At 42.9% G+C, this 15,963-nt stretch overlaps 1 protein-coding gene across 42 annotated transcripts in view; it reads left to right on the top strand.

Annotated features, from left to right (window-relative positions):
• Positions 1-15,963, top strand: part of Syne1 (spectrin repeat containing nuclear envelope protein 1) — a 477,397-nt gene that overhangs the window by 434,969 nt on the left and 26,465 nt on the right. For 33 of the 42 annotated variants that reach the window (NM_001419849.1, XM_087580487.1, XM_087580506.1 and 30 more), the window contains 7 exon segments: positions 3,040-3,202; positions 5,776-5,963; positions 7,266-7,416; positions 10,986-11,168; positions 11,401-11,538; positions 14,094-14,285; positions 15,273-15,600. In NM_001419849.1, coding sequence (NP_001406778.1) covers positions 3,040-3,202; positions 5,776-5,963; positions 7,266-7,416; positions 10,986-11,168; positions 11,401-11,538; positions 14,094-14,285; positions 15,273-15,600 — 1,343 coding nt within the window. 42 annotated transcript variants of the gene reach the window in all.

The raw sequence follows: 15,963 nt of genomic DNA, 5'->3' as shown, positions 1-15,963 counted from the left end.
ACTTCCATCCATCTTAAGGAACTAAAAATAAATCAATATTCTAAAATGAAATACCTTAATGATGAAATGTTTCCTCAGAGCGGTGACTTTTGGCCTGAGGAATCTTGAGGTGGGTGTGGAAGGAGCCAAGAGCTGCAGCCGTAGGCGGAAAGCACCTTGGGGGTGATTCGATACTCCACCTTGAGAGCAACTTACTTAGCACGTCCGTGTCATAGAGATGGGGCATCCAAGTGTAAGCTGTGAATCACAGAACGTTCTATTGAAGGTCTGCTTTTAAATCCCTAGCATCCCATAGTCTTAGACAACATGTGGCTCTTGACATTTCTTTTCTTCAAGAAGATACATTTTTCAGTGGGGCCACTTTGACATTGAAGCACTTTCTTTATCCGGTTTTTCATTACTTATAGGAAGAGCAGTTCCTGTAAATTCCCCATGTTTCCTGAACCAGGAGGTGGTCTGTGCAGAGAACTGAACTTTATATATATAAAGTTTGGGGAGTAGTCTACATATAGTCATTCAGGCCAGAGCCTAAACAGAGATAGGAACTCCTAATCAATTCTTATTATATGACAAATATGAAGTTAAAATGGCCCTTCCCACCCCAACCTCCTGCTCATACCCCACCCACCAGGAGGAAGTTCATTCAGAACTATCCCAGTAGATGCCCTTGGCTTCTCCTCTACATCCTTGCTGATATTTATAGCATCTGTCCACTGCTCCTCCTTTTCCTCTGTATTGGATTCTTCTTCTTTATCTAAGTATGTCATACAGTTATTTCCCATGAGGAACTATGTTTGTTTACATGTTTTTTTAAATAGATTCTTCTAGAATTTCCATGGCTTGTGTCCTCATCCTTAGTGCCTACTTCTTTCAAGTCATTAATTACCAGGACTAAAAAGAGATGGCCCCAGGATCTGTGGAACACAGTATAATCGATTGTTACTTTACAGCTAATATCCACTTGTAAATGAGTATATAGCGTGTTTGTCTTTCTGGGTCCGGGTTACCTCACTCAGAATGATTTTTTTCTACTTCTATCCATTTGCCTGAAAATTTCATGGTGACTTTTTTTTTTTTGACAGCTCAGTCATATTCCAGTGAGTAATAAATACACCACATTTTCTTTATCCATTCTTCAGTAGCGGGACATCTAAGTTGTCTCTCCAGTTTCTGACTATTATTAGTAAAACTGCTCTGAACATAGTTGAGCAAGTGTCTTTATGGCCATCGTAGAGCCCGTTTGGGTCTGAGCTAGGTGCTCTGCATGTATGCTCTGGTCTAATAGCGAGGTATTCTTGTGATAAGCCTTACAGTGGGAGTGGGGGCTCTCTGACTATTGCTCTTGGGATCCTTTGTCTCTCCCTAAGTTGCCTCTTCCAGCCTTGTTATGAGTTTGTGTGTAGTCTTCTTACAACTCTTTAGGCTGTGTTCCCTTCATAGCCCTGGGTGGTCTGCTCTTTTCTGAAGGGGAATGAAGGAAAAGTGGATATGAGAGAGAGGGGGATTGTTGGAGTTGGAGAACTGGGAGGCATGGGGGAAGGGGAAACTGTGGTCAGGATATTATATATGAGAGAAGAATAAAGGAATGAGAGAGAGAGAGAGAGAGAGAGAGAGAGAGAGAGAGAGAGAGAGACTGTCTCAGTAGTTGAGAACACTTCCAGTTCTTCTAGAGGACCTGGGTTTGATTCTTAGCACCCACATAGGGCAGCACACAACCACCTCTAACTCCTACATGCACATAGTGAACAGAAACTCACATAGGCACATCAGTGTAACTAAATAACCCCCTTTAAATCAATTACAGTTCCTTACTGTAGGCATCCTAGACAGCCTGAATTCTGTTAAACATAGGATCCTCCCTTCAGTTCTTTGCAGATTGTTTACAATGCTGTATAGCACAGCAGTGGTTCCCAATGTCGGCCTTTGGAGGAACCACATTTGTTTAAAATGCTAGCACTGTAGCCTTATCCCTGGAGGGTCAGACTCCATAGGACGGATGAGAGACAAACCTGGGATAAGTACCTGTTCAAACCGACTGATTATCATTTTTGAGCATCCTATCTCTGGTCAACATTATACTTTCTTAGTCTTTTACTTTCTTTAAAAAAACTCTGTTGTATGTACACATGTACATATGTGTGTGTGGATGTGTACATGTCTGTGAGTGTGCATGCATGTGTGCATGTGTGCATGCATGTGTCCAGAGAACTCTGTGTAAGAGTGTGTGTGTGTGTGTGTGTGTGTGTGTGTGTGTGTGTGTGCCTGTGTCCAGAGAACTCTGTGTAATACTGGGATTTACAGACACAGGTTACCCTATCTGGCTTTTTCTGTGGTGCTAAGGATCAGAACTAAGGTCAGGTGACTGACTGAGCCATCTCCCTACTCCCCTCTTTCATTTCTGAATGTTAGGGCAGTAAGGCAGGGGTGGGGTAGCATAGGGGGTTTTGGAGGGGAAACAGGGAAGTGGGATAACATTTGAAATGTAAATAAATAAAATGACTAATAATTTTTTTAAAAAAGAGAAATTAAAAAAAATGTCTTCTCAACCAACACCCACGCACTGCTTCCATTCTCTACTTACCAATTTAATCAGCAGTATAATCTCCTCCCTCATGTGTAGAACTTAGAACTGCATTTCTGTACGTTTCTGTGAGGGCCGTCAAGTACCCTGCCAGACTGTTTCTCACGGGTATTCCTCCTTTTGCTTCCTTCAATATAAATCGTATTATTTGCGGGACTGAGTCCTGTGAAAGCTGTGGGGTTGCTGTAATACTTACCATAGCATTGCGCATAATCATTGTGACTAGTTGCTGAACGTTCTCCTTCACTGAGCGCACCATTATTTAAACATCACTGACCCTCGTGTAGTCTAAGAGTCCCATTTTATATAATGCGGAAACAAGACACCGAGCAGAGTCCCACTGCCACACTGAGCCGGGAAGGACCAATGCAATCTGGCTTTAGGCGCAGCACTCACTTCTGCATACGAGGGTAACATGATCAATGCCTTTCACCATCTCACCAATTCTCTGCCCGCAGGGTGAAGAAGCTCAAGGAGACCCTGGTGGCTGTGCAGCAGCTGGATAAGAACATGGGCAGTCTGAGGATTTGGCTGGCCCACATGGAGTCAGAGCTGGCCAAGCCCATAGTCTACGATTCTTGTAACTCTGAAGAAATACAGAAGAAACTGAGTGAGCAGCAGGTAGGATGGAGATTGCTATGCCATGCAGCCCATGTTCTCTTGGCCAGGAAATTAGGTGGGTGCAAGACATCGACTCAGGGTGAAAAATCAAGAGGAAATTAGGAAGGACTACTGACAATGGGGAAGCGCTGTGTAGGAAAGATGTGGGGACAAATAGGTTCTGTATCACTGCAGCGTTGACTCTTAAAAGATTTCTGTGCCTACACAAATGAGCAGGGTGGTAGGAAAAAATAGTGATTGTCTTAGGAGGAAAAGAATTGCAATGTTACTGAGCTGCAATAAATGCCAGATGTGGTGGTGTGTGCCTTTTAATATACAGGAGGGAGAAGCAGGTAGAGCTCTGTGAGTTCAAGGCCAACCTATTTCTACATAGTGAGTTCTGAGTCAGCTAGAGTTACACAGTAGGACTCTGTCTTAAAGTTAAATAAATAAGAAAATTAATAAGAAAGAGGGGGAGGGAAGAAGAGAGGGAGGGAAGGAGGGAGGAAATAAAGAAAGAAACAGGAAAAGAAAGAAAGAAACAAAAAAGAAAGGAAAGAAACAAAGACACAAAGAAAGAAAGACACAAAGAGAGAGTGAAAGAAAGGAAGAAAGAAAGAAAGAAAGAAAGAAAGGAAGGAAGGAAGAAAGAAAGGAAGACAGACACAAAGAAAGACACAAAGAAAGAAAACATTAGTTCTGGGAATTTGGAGGTGGCCAACTCAATGTGGAATTATGGGGGCAATAAGAATTCTGGGCAAATTTACAAATTACTTTTTAAAAATAAGGAATATATGTTAAAAGTATCGACAAGTTGGACAAACTTGGGGGTGGAAATGACACCTATGAAGTTCTTCCCCCACTCCGAAGAGAAAGTATAGATTCGTTAAGGAAAATCGAGAAGAAAAATATACCCTGGAATAGGAAGGGCACTAGGGATGCACTTTAACGGCAGAATAATTTGAGCAAGTTGAACTCCTAAAGCTTACATTAGCTGGCGTTCTATCACTGTGAAAAATCTATGGTTGCCAATTTCCAGGAAGGAAGGCTTTATTTTGCCTGAAGGTTTCAGGATTTCAGTCTATGATCACGTGACTCTGTTGCTGTGGGCCTATGGAAGCACTGTGGCCTGTAGCAAGAGAGTGGGTCCAGGAGAGCTGCTGATTCTTCGCTGCCAAGGTGCTCAAAAGAGAAAGAGGAAGGAGCTAGGATCTCAAACCCTTTACAAGGATAGGCCCCCAGGGACGTAACCTCTTTACCAAGGCCCCACCTACTAGAGGTCCAGCTGCCTCCTCATACCTCTGAAGAAGGTGACAAAGCCTTTGATATGTGGGCCCTTAAAGAACATTCTAGAACCAAATTATAGTAAAGCCCAAGGGGGAGAAAAGTGGACATTTTTGATTCACATTCTCTGCATTTAACATGAGTGCATATGTTGGAGTTGGGTAAAATCCACTTTCCTGCTTTTGATCAGAAACTTCCTATTTCTGTCCTACACTTAAAACTGTGCTCCAAGGAAAGTAGTGAAGATCTCCTTTTTTAAGGGAACCTCAGTTTCTTAAGCCACAGTACTTCTTATTATTGTCCTGTGTGCTTGCAGATCTATAACAAGTTCTGAGGTGGGAGATGCTCATAGATGCATGCACACTGAATTGACTAATCCATTGGAATGAGTGTGATGTATCAGTAGAGTCCAGGGCAAGATTCTGTCTCTCTGTCTCTTTGTCTCTCTCTCTCTCTCCCCCCTCTGTCTCCCTCTCCCTCTCCACCCTGTGTGTGTGTGTGTGTGTGTGTGTGTGTGTGTGTCTACAGCCAGGCATGTGTGCACTATAGCATACATGTGGAGGGTTGGTCCTCACTTCTTATTTTGTTTGACACGGGGCCTCTTGTTGCTTACTACTGTGTCCACCAGGTTAGCCAGCCACAGGCTTCTAGAAATGCTCCTGTTTCTGCCTCCCATCTTGTCTTAGCTCCAGAATTATACGTGCATGCTACCTATAACATCTGGGTGTACATGCTTCTGGGCATTCAAATCAGGTTATCACATTGGTGTGGCAGGCACTTTCTGGTTGAACCATTACCAGAGCCCAACCCAGGATCTATTTTTACCATCCATTACTAAAGCCAGTTTTACTCTTAGTGTAGTAGTGAAGTGTGTGTGTGTGTGTGTGTGTGTGTGTGTGTGTGTGTGTACAGATATAGACAAAGGTCAGAAGTGGCATTAGGTCCCTTGGAGCTAGTTTCAGGCATCTGTGAACCTCTCAATACAGGTAATGGGGTCTGAACTGTGGCCCTCGGCTGAAGCAGTTGGCATTCCAAACTGCTGAGTCATCTCTCCAGCCCCCAGAGCAGTCCATTTTAGCTTTCAGTTTGTGTTTTGGCAAATCTCACATGGGCTATTTCCAGATCCATCTCCTTAGATTGTACCTTGAGCTTCCAGGATGTCATAAATAAGTCTTGGGAAACGTACTCATTAAGGAAAATGAACCACTGCCAAGTACAGCAGCATCACAGATCAGCCTGTGAGCGTGGCCAGAGCCCCCTCATCCACATCCGCAGGCTTTCACAGTAAAGCACACCTCAATCCCCTGCAGGAGCTGCAGAGAGACATTGAGAAACACAGCACAGGCGTCGCCTCTGTCCTCAACTTGTGTGAGGTCCTGCTGCATGACTGTGACGCCTGCGCCACCGACGCGGAGTGTGACTCCATCCAGCAGGCCACGCGCAACCTGGACCGGCGGTGGAGGAACATCTGTGCCATGTCCATGGAGAGGAGACTCAAGTGAGCTGGGATGGGAAGTCACAGACCAAACCAAAAGAACAACAAAACACACCAACAAACAAAGCCCCAACCCGGAAACGCTCCATCCATTTTTCCACCCACTGTATCCACTGTTTACTGTTTTCCATTGGTTAAAAAGTCCAGAAATAACCTGGACTTCCCCAAATCATCACTATCTACATATAATTGCAAGTATAAATAGGCATAAAGTAATCTAAGTATAACAAGCCAATTTATATTGGAACCAACAGCTTAAATATTACGTAGAAAAATTTAAATTTTCCCTTGCAAAATAAGTATGACTTTATTGAATCTGTTGTCACAGATAGGTAACTGTAATTAAATTAAATTCTACTCTTCATGTTATTAAATGAAATAATCCACACTCAAAAGAGACAAATATTTCACGTTGTCCCTGGGTCTAGATTTAGAAATCTAGATTTAAATGTATAGATAACACATAGAAATCTAGACTTAAATGTATAGATGACATACATGTTTAAACATAGGACATAAAAGTCACAAGGGCACTAAGAGGAGGAAGGACTCTAGAAGAAAGAGATGGGGGAGGGTTGAGAGGGAGGAGGAATGGGGATGGAGAGTGGGGGAGGGAGAATGGGGAAGGGGGAATGGAGGAGGAAGTATTTAGGAGAGAAGGGAGACAGCAGGAGTGAGAGGAAATGAGAGGGCCATGGGGGCAGAAGTAAAAAATCTCTTGGCACACATGCACAAAAATGAACATTCCAATGAAACCTATTGCTTTCTGTACTACATTGGTTAAATAATAAGCACTTTTACGCTCTTCAAAAATTCCAATGGCAAAATCTCAATGGCCTGAACCTCAGGGACCTAAAGCACAAAACTATACTGATCTTTGGCCAGTCCTAAAAGCTCCATGTTACCTGTCAAGGTTAACTATAATCACTCTGAGTCTGCCATTGGCCTTAAAGGAAATCTCCAACTTCACTTTTATTTAATGCACTGGTCTAAAAAGCAGTATTTACACGTAGGGTTTCTAACCTCGTGTGCACACACCAGGGCTGCTCATGAAATGCATTTTAATATCTGGTTTTGACTAATTCCAAATTCAAAGCTGCAAGGCATCTTTTAAAACCAACAGCTGTTTTGTTTTAGCTCCCACAGTTGTCTGTCTCTTTCCCTGGGCGGTTTGGGTCAAAGCTGTTATTGTTTTGCACAGCAGTTGCTTGTCCGGGCACTCTTAATCCCACTGAGGGCATCAGACAGGGTTCTGAACATCCAGTCTTCTTAGTAATGGCTGCGTTCTTCCATCTTCCGCCGCAGAATTGAAGAGACATGGCGACTGTGGCAGAAGTTTCTGGATGACTATTCTCGTTTTGAAGACTGGCTGGAGATCTCAGAAAGGACGGCTGCATTCCCCAGTTCTTCTGGGGTGCTCTATACAGTTGCCAAGGAGGAGCTGAAGAAGTTTGAGGTGATTCATGCTGCCAAATGTTCAGCTGCTCATTGTGCTGTGACACTAGCCAGCTGGTGCCACAGAGCATGAACTGACTAATGTGCCACATGTTATCTGCTCAAATAGCTGGCAAATGGCTTTGTAGCCATGGGTAGCCTCGTGAGTAGACAAAGAACAGTAGTGATTTTATTTGAGGATTATCAGAATTACAAGTAAGATGGTAATAAATAAAAACATCAGCCAAACACAGTAGCAGATTCTCATAATCCCTGCACTCAGGAGGTTGGGGCAGGAGGATCTCAAATTGAAGGTTAGCCTGGGCTACAGAATACTAACTTGTCTGAATGAGGAAAAATAGCAAAGAAAGTGGAGAGGGGAAGGGAAAATAATTCTCTTGGAAAACAAGGCTCCTAATTCTCTCCAAGCTCCCCTGGCATTATTCTTATTTCAGAATTCTTCATCTATGTCCTCTAAGATTGAAATATGATTCTTTTTATAATATGAAAATCTACCTGTAAATGTATTCTCTCAGTTCTTTCACATTATGGGAAGGCCAGCAAGAGTCAGGAAGAGAGGAAGGTGGGACACAGTGGGGACTGGAGGCAGGGAGAGCAAATCATGTTGCCATGTATGTACAAAAATGTACAGAAATGTATGCTAGCTCAAAGAATTAAATGATCAAATACATAAGAGTGATAGTGATCATTTATAACATACGGTTGGCCCCAGGATTGGCCAGAACATTGTCATTGTAGCCAACATCTAAGAGAGCAGAAGAGACCAGTACTGTTCTTGAGCCACAGGGCTTTTAAATTACCAAGAGATGAAAATAGCAACAGTTAATTACACTTAGGAAGGAATCATTAAATCACTCTGTTCAAGGCCCCTTGCCTTCACAAGCTCAAGTCCACTCTGTAGCTCTGTGACAACCTGAACCCCAACCATTGGGTAACTGATTTTCCCATAGACATTGGTGTAGATAGAACAAACCATTCTATACACATACTGATAACACATGCGTGCCTGTGAACTCATTGTAAATGGTTCTGACATGTTCTAAATAGTCCTTTCCTGTGCCCCATTGGTAAATTTTCCTCAGCCCTCCTCAAGACGTTTATAAATGAAGCTAGTATTTCAGCTAAACCCATAAATGACTCGATTTTCTCCTGTGACATCAGTGAACCAAGCCTTGAGCTACTGGGCTAAAAGTGAAATTTCTTCTCATTCTCGTTTGACTTACAGATCTGAATCCTTGATGGAGAACTCTCTGGGTATAATAGTGTTTGATGCATGTGGAATAAGTGATTCTGAACAGACCCATGTGAAACTAGACCACTAAATCTAGAGAGAGAAAATGCCTGTGTAAAAAGTTTTCTTTAGGAGTCTGGAAAGATGGCTCAGTGGTTAAAAGCACCGACTGCTCTTCTAGATGTTCTGAGGTCAATTCCTAGCAACCACATCGTGACCCACAACCATCTGTAATGGGAACTAGCACCCTCTTCTGGTGTGCCTGAAGACAGCTGCTCATCATATATATATATAATAATTAATATCTTTTTTAAAAAAAAGTTTTCTCTAGCAAAAAGCCACCATAAACTGTCAAGGAATCCAGGTCACTCCAGTGCTGGTGGAAGTGACCCTGTCCTATGCCTTGTAGCGCTCTGCTTTGTAAAGGTTAAAACCTCTCATAATTGGCTTATACTACAAAGCAGATTGTATGGGATCATTCTTGATGCTATTTTGGACTCAGATGTGGCCAGCACTGAAATAATTGATTTCTACCAAGTATCATTAGTCTTAAACTTAATTTTCTTGCAGACAGAAAATGTCACAGGAACAAAATTCTGCCTAAGGATCATTCAGTCAGTCACATAAATGTCTGGAAGGACATTGGGCACACTAGGATGCCAGCCCCGCGTGCTGTACCTTCAGAGTGGGCAGATCTATGTTCTGACGTACTCTAACAACGAAGGTTGAACCTCCTTCTGCACCTCCTAACTTCTTTAGAACTGAGGGCGACCTGTGGGGACAGGTGTTCTGAAAGCAGCTCTCAGAAGGTGAATCATTGCCAGAGCAGGGGTGCCATCCTGTGAGCAGTGTGAAGAAGCAAACAGCACTGAAGTGTGAGATGCTCAGAAAAGTCAACCAAGTGAACCATTCTTAACATCTGGGTTGGGGTGTGGGATCAAAGTTAGCCACAGAGCCTGGTGCATGCATTTAGAGTGAAGCTGTGTTTTATTTGTGTGGGTGTTTGGTTGGTTAGTGCTGGGCCCTGCAGTGGGGATAGAAGGAAGTGCTAGCATCTGTACAATTTCCACTCCATGCCACGTCCTCAAGAGCAGAGCATCCATGCACTGTGCCGGGATAACAAGTCTGGCGTCCTTTATGAAAGCTGACCAGTTCATCAGCAGAAAAGAAAGGCCCTTCTTCAAACTGCAGTGTCTTTTGTTATTGCTGTTGTTAAATGGAAAGTTACTTGTGTTTTATACTAAACTGATTTTCTTAAAAGCAGGGTTAAGGCCTTACATTAGAGGCACTTCTGCCAAAGATGGTTTTAGTTTTGTTCCTAATGGACACCAGGATTGAGGTGATTTCTGCATTTTGAAGAAATTACATATTCTACAAATGCACAGTGCCATTTTACATATCATTTCTCAGTATGGATACAGAAATCTTGAGAACACTTTGATCTAACATGTAAACACATGTATATGTTCTTGTAGTGATTTCTAGGAAGATTTGCTTCCCAGTTATTATTTATTTTATGTGTTTCTTTTTGTTTTTCAAGACAGGGATTCATCTATCCCAGGGTAAAATGGATTTTAATAAGCTATCAGTTATTAATATGACATGACCAGCCTCCAACCTGTGGATTTATTCATTTAGCTTTGCACAATTACTGGAACAAGTCCCCTCATCTAATTTTCTAATGGCTAAACCGGCTACTTCCCCAACTCTGCTTTCCCAATACTTTCTGTTTGAGTCTGTGCAGTCATTTCTGCTCCAGCAGTCTGTTCTGGGGAGCATTTTACTCGGACACGTGCTGATGGTCCGGTGTACATGGGAATTCACTCATACAGAGTGAGGCAGCCAGATCTTGGGGTACAGAATTTAGTATTTGAATATATAGCAGCACCAGACCAACCCCCAACAGCCTAGACTGGCTTTCAGTTCCCTAGGTAGCCTAGGATAACCTTGAACTTCTGATTCTGATGCTCCTGCTGCTGCTGCTGCTGCTGCTCCTTCCAGAGTCCTGGGATTACAGATTTGTACCTCCACACTTGGCTTATTTTAATTAGTCATTTTAAAAGCTACATTATGTATGTATGCACACATTCCATATGTGATCCTTGTGTGTACATACCAATATACAGTATATATGCATACATTTTGCTTTTCTATATATTTATTTATAAGTACAATCGTTCCTTACAGTTCTGTGATTTCTTGCTGGCTCTTGGTCCATCTGCTGGGTCTGGTTCTGTGCTCCCTGGCTGTGCAGTATGAAAACCAAGAGATGTAATAACCCTTTGAGTTATGACCTTTAAGGATCTCTCCCACACTGATTCACTTCCCTGTGGCTTCAGGCTTTCCAGCGGCAGGTCCACGAGAGCCTGACCCAACTAGAGCTCATCAACAAACAGTACCGGCGCCTGGCCAGAGAGAATCGCACAGACTCCGCCTGCAGTCTCAGGCAGATGGCCCACGGGGGCAACCAGAGATGGGACGACCTACAGAAGCGGGTCACCTCCATCTTGCGCAGGCTCAAGGTTCTGATTAATCCTTGTCACATAATTTAGGGACTAGAGGATAAACCCTGGCGAGTGAGACATGTTCTTGGGGACAGTGGAAGTTGGAATGGCAGGGGGGGTGGAGGGGCAAGTGATATGAGGACAGTTTAGGGTGCTCCATGCTTGTGAGGTGTTGACTTCCCAGGTTAGAATTGGTTGGGCCGTGTCTGGGTGTGACTGCGGACATATTAATGCCTTCCTCTTCCCTCAGCATTTCATTAGCCAGCGTGAGGAGTTTGAGACGGCACGGGACAGCATTCTGGTCTGGCTCACGGAGATGGATTTGCAGCTCACCAATATCGAGCATTTTTCTGAGTGTGATGTTCAAGCTAAAATAAAGCAACTCAAGGTAATGAGTCAGTTATTTCTGCAAACTATCAGTATGGAAGAATGCTGGAAAGGAGAGGGTTTGCAGATCCTTTTGTGTAGAGCTGAGTAGTGAGCCTTTGAAAACTTAGTTCTTTGTGAACAGGAAAATAACCAGAAGATACTAAACATATGGAATTTTGTTTTATTTTGTTTTTAATTTCTGAGACAGAGTCTCTCTCCCTGTAGCCCTGAGTGTCCTGGAACTTACTCTGTACACCAGCCAGGCCTTGAACTCAAGATATCTGCCTGCCCCTGCCTCCCAAGTGCTGGGATTAAAGGTGTAAGCCACGATACCTGGCAATGTTGAAATCTTTTAAAATGTCTCTAATCCACAATTAACATAAAAACTTAAAAATATCAACTTGGTTGTCAGAGTTAGGGATTTCTATTGTCATTGTTGCTTAACAGATTACTTATTTCCAAGATCTATGGAGAATTTAGGTGGTTCCAGTTTCCAGGGAGAAAGAAGGTGCAACCTTCATCTGCTTTATTTTTTAAAATTACTTTCCTTTATTGTTTGTATGCAGCAGGAGTCAGGGAAGTCCATATGTGGCTGTGTTCACTCGGCGGTCAGAGACCAGTTTATGGTTGGTTCTCTCCTTCCATTATGTGGGTCCCAGGAGTAAAGTCCCCATCTGTCCCCATCCTTGGTGGCAAACACCTTGACCTGTTGAGCCATTTTGCTGGCTCACAATGCTACGTTCTCTTTCGGGGATTTCATTCCACACAGTCCACATATTTGGAGGCTAAGTTGATTGTAAAGGCTACATTATTCACTGTACAATTGAGACTCAGTGTAGCTAGAGACCTTCATAAAAGACATGTGCAAAAAGAGGGAGTGGTGAACTTAATCATGATCCAGACAGTTTCTGACATCATATCCCCAGAGAATCTGGATGGGTGGAGGATCATATGCCTTTGCAGCACTGTGGAGAGGAAGACAGGAAGTTTTCTGGAGAGTGAGTTCCAGTCTAGCATGGACTACACTGTGAGAACCTGCTTCAAAGGAAAGCAAAACAACACTAAAAAATAGATGGTAACGTGATGTATACTTCTGTAATCCCAGCACTTGGGACTTAGAGGCAGGAGGATCAGGCCTGTCTCAAAAAAAAGTGTATGTATGTTTGTATGTATGTATGTATGTATGTATGTATGTATGTATGTATGTATGTATTTATTTATTTGCTTGTGCTGAGAATTGAACCCAGGATATCATACATGTATAAATGATACCACTTAATCATTTCCTATAATACTCCACTGTTGTGTTTTTGTTTGTTGGTTTGCTTGTTCCCTTTTTAGGAATACTTATAGTACCCATGTAGTTTGAATAAGACTGGCCTCCATAGGCTCATATATTTGAATACTTCATCAGGAAGCAAAACTGTTTGAAAGGACTAGAAGGATTAGAATGTCTGCCCTTGTTGGAGTCTCCTTGAATGTCTCCTTGTTGGAGAAAGTGTGTCACTCTGGGTGGCCTTTGAGGTTTCAAAAGCCTACACCAGACCCAGGCTTTCTCTCTTGACCTGCAGATCAGAGTATATAGCTCTTAGCTACTGCTCCAGCGCCATGTGTATCAACCACACTTCTGGCCGTAATGATAATTGACTAAGCTTAAAACTGTAAACAAGCCCCCAGTTAAATGCTTTATTTTATAAGAATAACCTTGGTCATGATTTCTCTCCACAGTGCTAGAAACCGCAGTATCTAAGACAATGCCCAAAACTTTTGTTTTTATGATGAAACAAAAGAAATTACCCTTATTAAGGTGGAATAAGTTGTAAAATCATAAACTCTAAAGTTCTGCCCAATGCTTCGCCCTGCCCCTCCCTACACAACTGTCTCAGCAAATCTCACAAGCAAATCAGTATTTCAACACGTCAACAAGATGTTTCCACCAATTGGTATTTGGAATTCCTTTGAGATTCTGAAAGAATCTTGAAAGCATTACGACCCTCCATTTTCCTTACAGTCTTTCTCATTAGTGGGCAATTTAAACTATTCCAGGGCTTATTCTTGGACTGAATGAACATCTGTCACTTGAAACTTGTCCCCATGATATCTGTCTTTGAAATCATATAGACTCTTATAGAATAATCTTCCCCGATCCCTTGCTTTTCAAATCAGTATATCTTTATGTTTTGATGCTTATGTTACAAAACAACCAGAGAATCATGATAATCTGTGCCCCCCTTCCTGTACATGTGACATGGGATGCATATATTATGTGCATCATATATTTTTATCAGGAGTCACCAGCACCATTAATACCATGATGGTTGTCACTATTTCTCTGTTATCCTCCACCCATATTGTGGTAGTAAATTTTTATCACCAAAGGCTCCATATCTGACTCCCATTCCGTTTTAACGTGACCGTTTACTTTAGAAAATAACTGCTCCGTCCTTGTCTTATCTTTGTTTACAATAAGTCAGTATCCCCCGGTGTTGTCTTTCTGACATTGAGAGAAACGTGTACCTTCGTATGACATTGTTTTTGAGATGTGTAACATTCACATTGCCTTTGCACCCTTAGGCTTTCCAACAGGAGATCTCACTGAACCACAGTAAGATCGAGCAGATCATTGCCCAGGGAGAGCAGCTGATAGAGAAGAGCGAGCCACTGGATGCTGCCGTCATCGAGGAGGAGCTGGATGAACTCCGACGCTACTGCCAGGAGGTCTTCGGACGTGTGGAAAGATACCACAAGAAACTGATCCGCCTGCCTGTAAGTAGCACTTGTTTCTTTTTTCTTTCTTTCTTTTGTTTTATTAGATATTTCTTCATTTACATTTCGAATGTTATTCCCTTTCCCAGTTTCCTGTCCATAAGCCCCCTATCCTTCCATTCTTCTATAAGAGTGTTCCCCTCCCCATCCACGCCCCCCTTACCGCCCCTCATGACTGGAGAGAATTGGCTATGTGGGATTAGTTAGAATAACAGTCACCAGTCCAGAGTCCAGAGGAACATCTGGGTTTGTTGCACGCTTTGATACCGCTATCTATATAACCTTTGACAAGTTGCCTTACCTCCCTCACCTCAGTTTGCCCAACTTTAAAATGGATTTATTCATAGTCACTACCTTGTAGGGACAGCTGTTTTGTTCACTTGCTGAGGGATCATGTATTTCCATAAGGACTTAGGCAAACTTGGTATCATTCTTCTTCTATGAGATATGAGGTAGCTTCGAGAAGAAATGAGAGAAAGTAAGCTGAGCAATTGCTCAGCTTGTGAGGTAATGTTTGAATGAATCATTCCCTTCTGTTCTTTTTTTTTCTACTCGCCCCCACAATTTCATCTCATCAACAGCGAGTGCTGTTGTTATCCAAACACTTGGGAATTTCCCGAGATTGCAAACATGTTTTATGTCTAGCATGTAGACTCAAAAGTATAATGTGCCATCATGTGCCTGTTGAGTTGGAGACATGCTACTTGGTCCATTATTTATATACTTTGTTATTTTTTAATATAATACTATTAAATTTCCTATAATGGTCCCTTGAAGGGGTTTTAATAATATTCTCAGGTTACCAGACTGACACTGAAATAGATGAATACATAGGAGTTGTGAAAGCAATCAGGAAAGTTCTGTATTTGTTGCTAAGGTTAACGCCATGTGGTCAGTAGGATGCTGGCATTTATTGATGGTCTTACCTGTTTGCAGTAAGAGGCAGGCCCTATCCTTGCGATAACAGAGTTGTGACTTCCCTTTTAGCTACCAGATGACCATGACCTCTCGGACCGAGAGCTAGATCTCGAAGACTCCATGGCTCTTTCAGACCTACACTGGCAGGACCCCTCTGAAGATGGCATGCCCTCCCCACAGCCTTCTTCCAACCCCTCCCTCTCCCTTCCTCAGCCCCTCCGGAGTGAGCGGTCAGGGAGAGATACCCCAGCCAGCGTGGACTCCATCCCTCTGGAATGGGACCACGATTATGACCTGAGTCGAGACCTGGAGTCAGCATCTCGAACTCTGCCTTCAGAAGATGAAGAAGGCGAGGAGGACAAGGAGTTCTACCTCAGGGGAGCTGTTGGATTGTCAGGTAGGAGAGGAAACTTCCTGTTGGGAATCCATGTGAAGGACACATCAGATATCTGGACTCATATACCTTGAAAGTTATAAGCACTATATGTATGCGTGGTCACACAGGGACATAATAGGGTACCTGTCCCAGGGCTAGGCAGAGCCTTTTGTGTGAGGCTAGAAGGGTGGTGCTGAGTCCGTGAGGTGAACATTGCAGTGAGCAGAGTAAGGAGAGAGAAGAACCCTGCCGGGTGATCAACCTTGGTGCTTTGGGTCATCAGAAGTTTGTCAAGAATAAAATTGTGCTGGAAAGTATAGAGTGGGCGGAATGGGAGAAGGAAAGATGAGTAAGGATCTGGCCCTGAAGTGACCAGTCCACCAT

This window comes from Rattus norvegicus, chromosome 1 (assembly GCF_021556685.1).
Source record: "Rattus norvegicus strain SHRSP/BbbUtx chromosome 1, alternate assembly SHRSP_T2T, whole genome shotgun sequence".
NCBI lineage: Eukaryota > Metazoa > Chordata > Mammalia > Rodentia > Muridae > Rattus > Rattus norvegicus.
The sequence above is the reverse complement of the archived record's forward strand: the minus strand, read 5'-3'. Positions and strand labels throughout refer to the sequence as shown.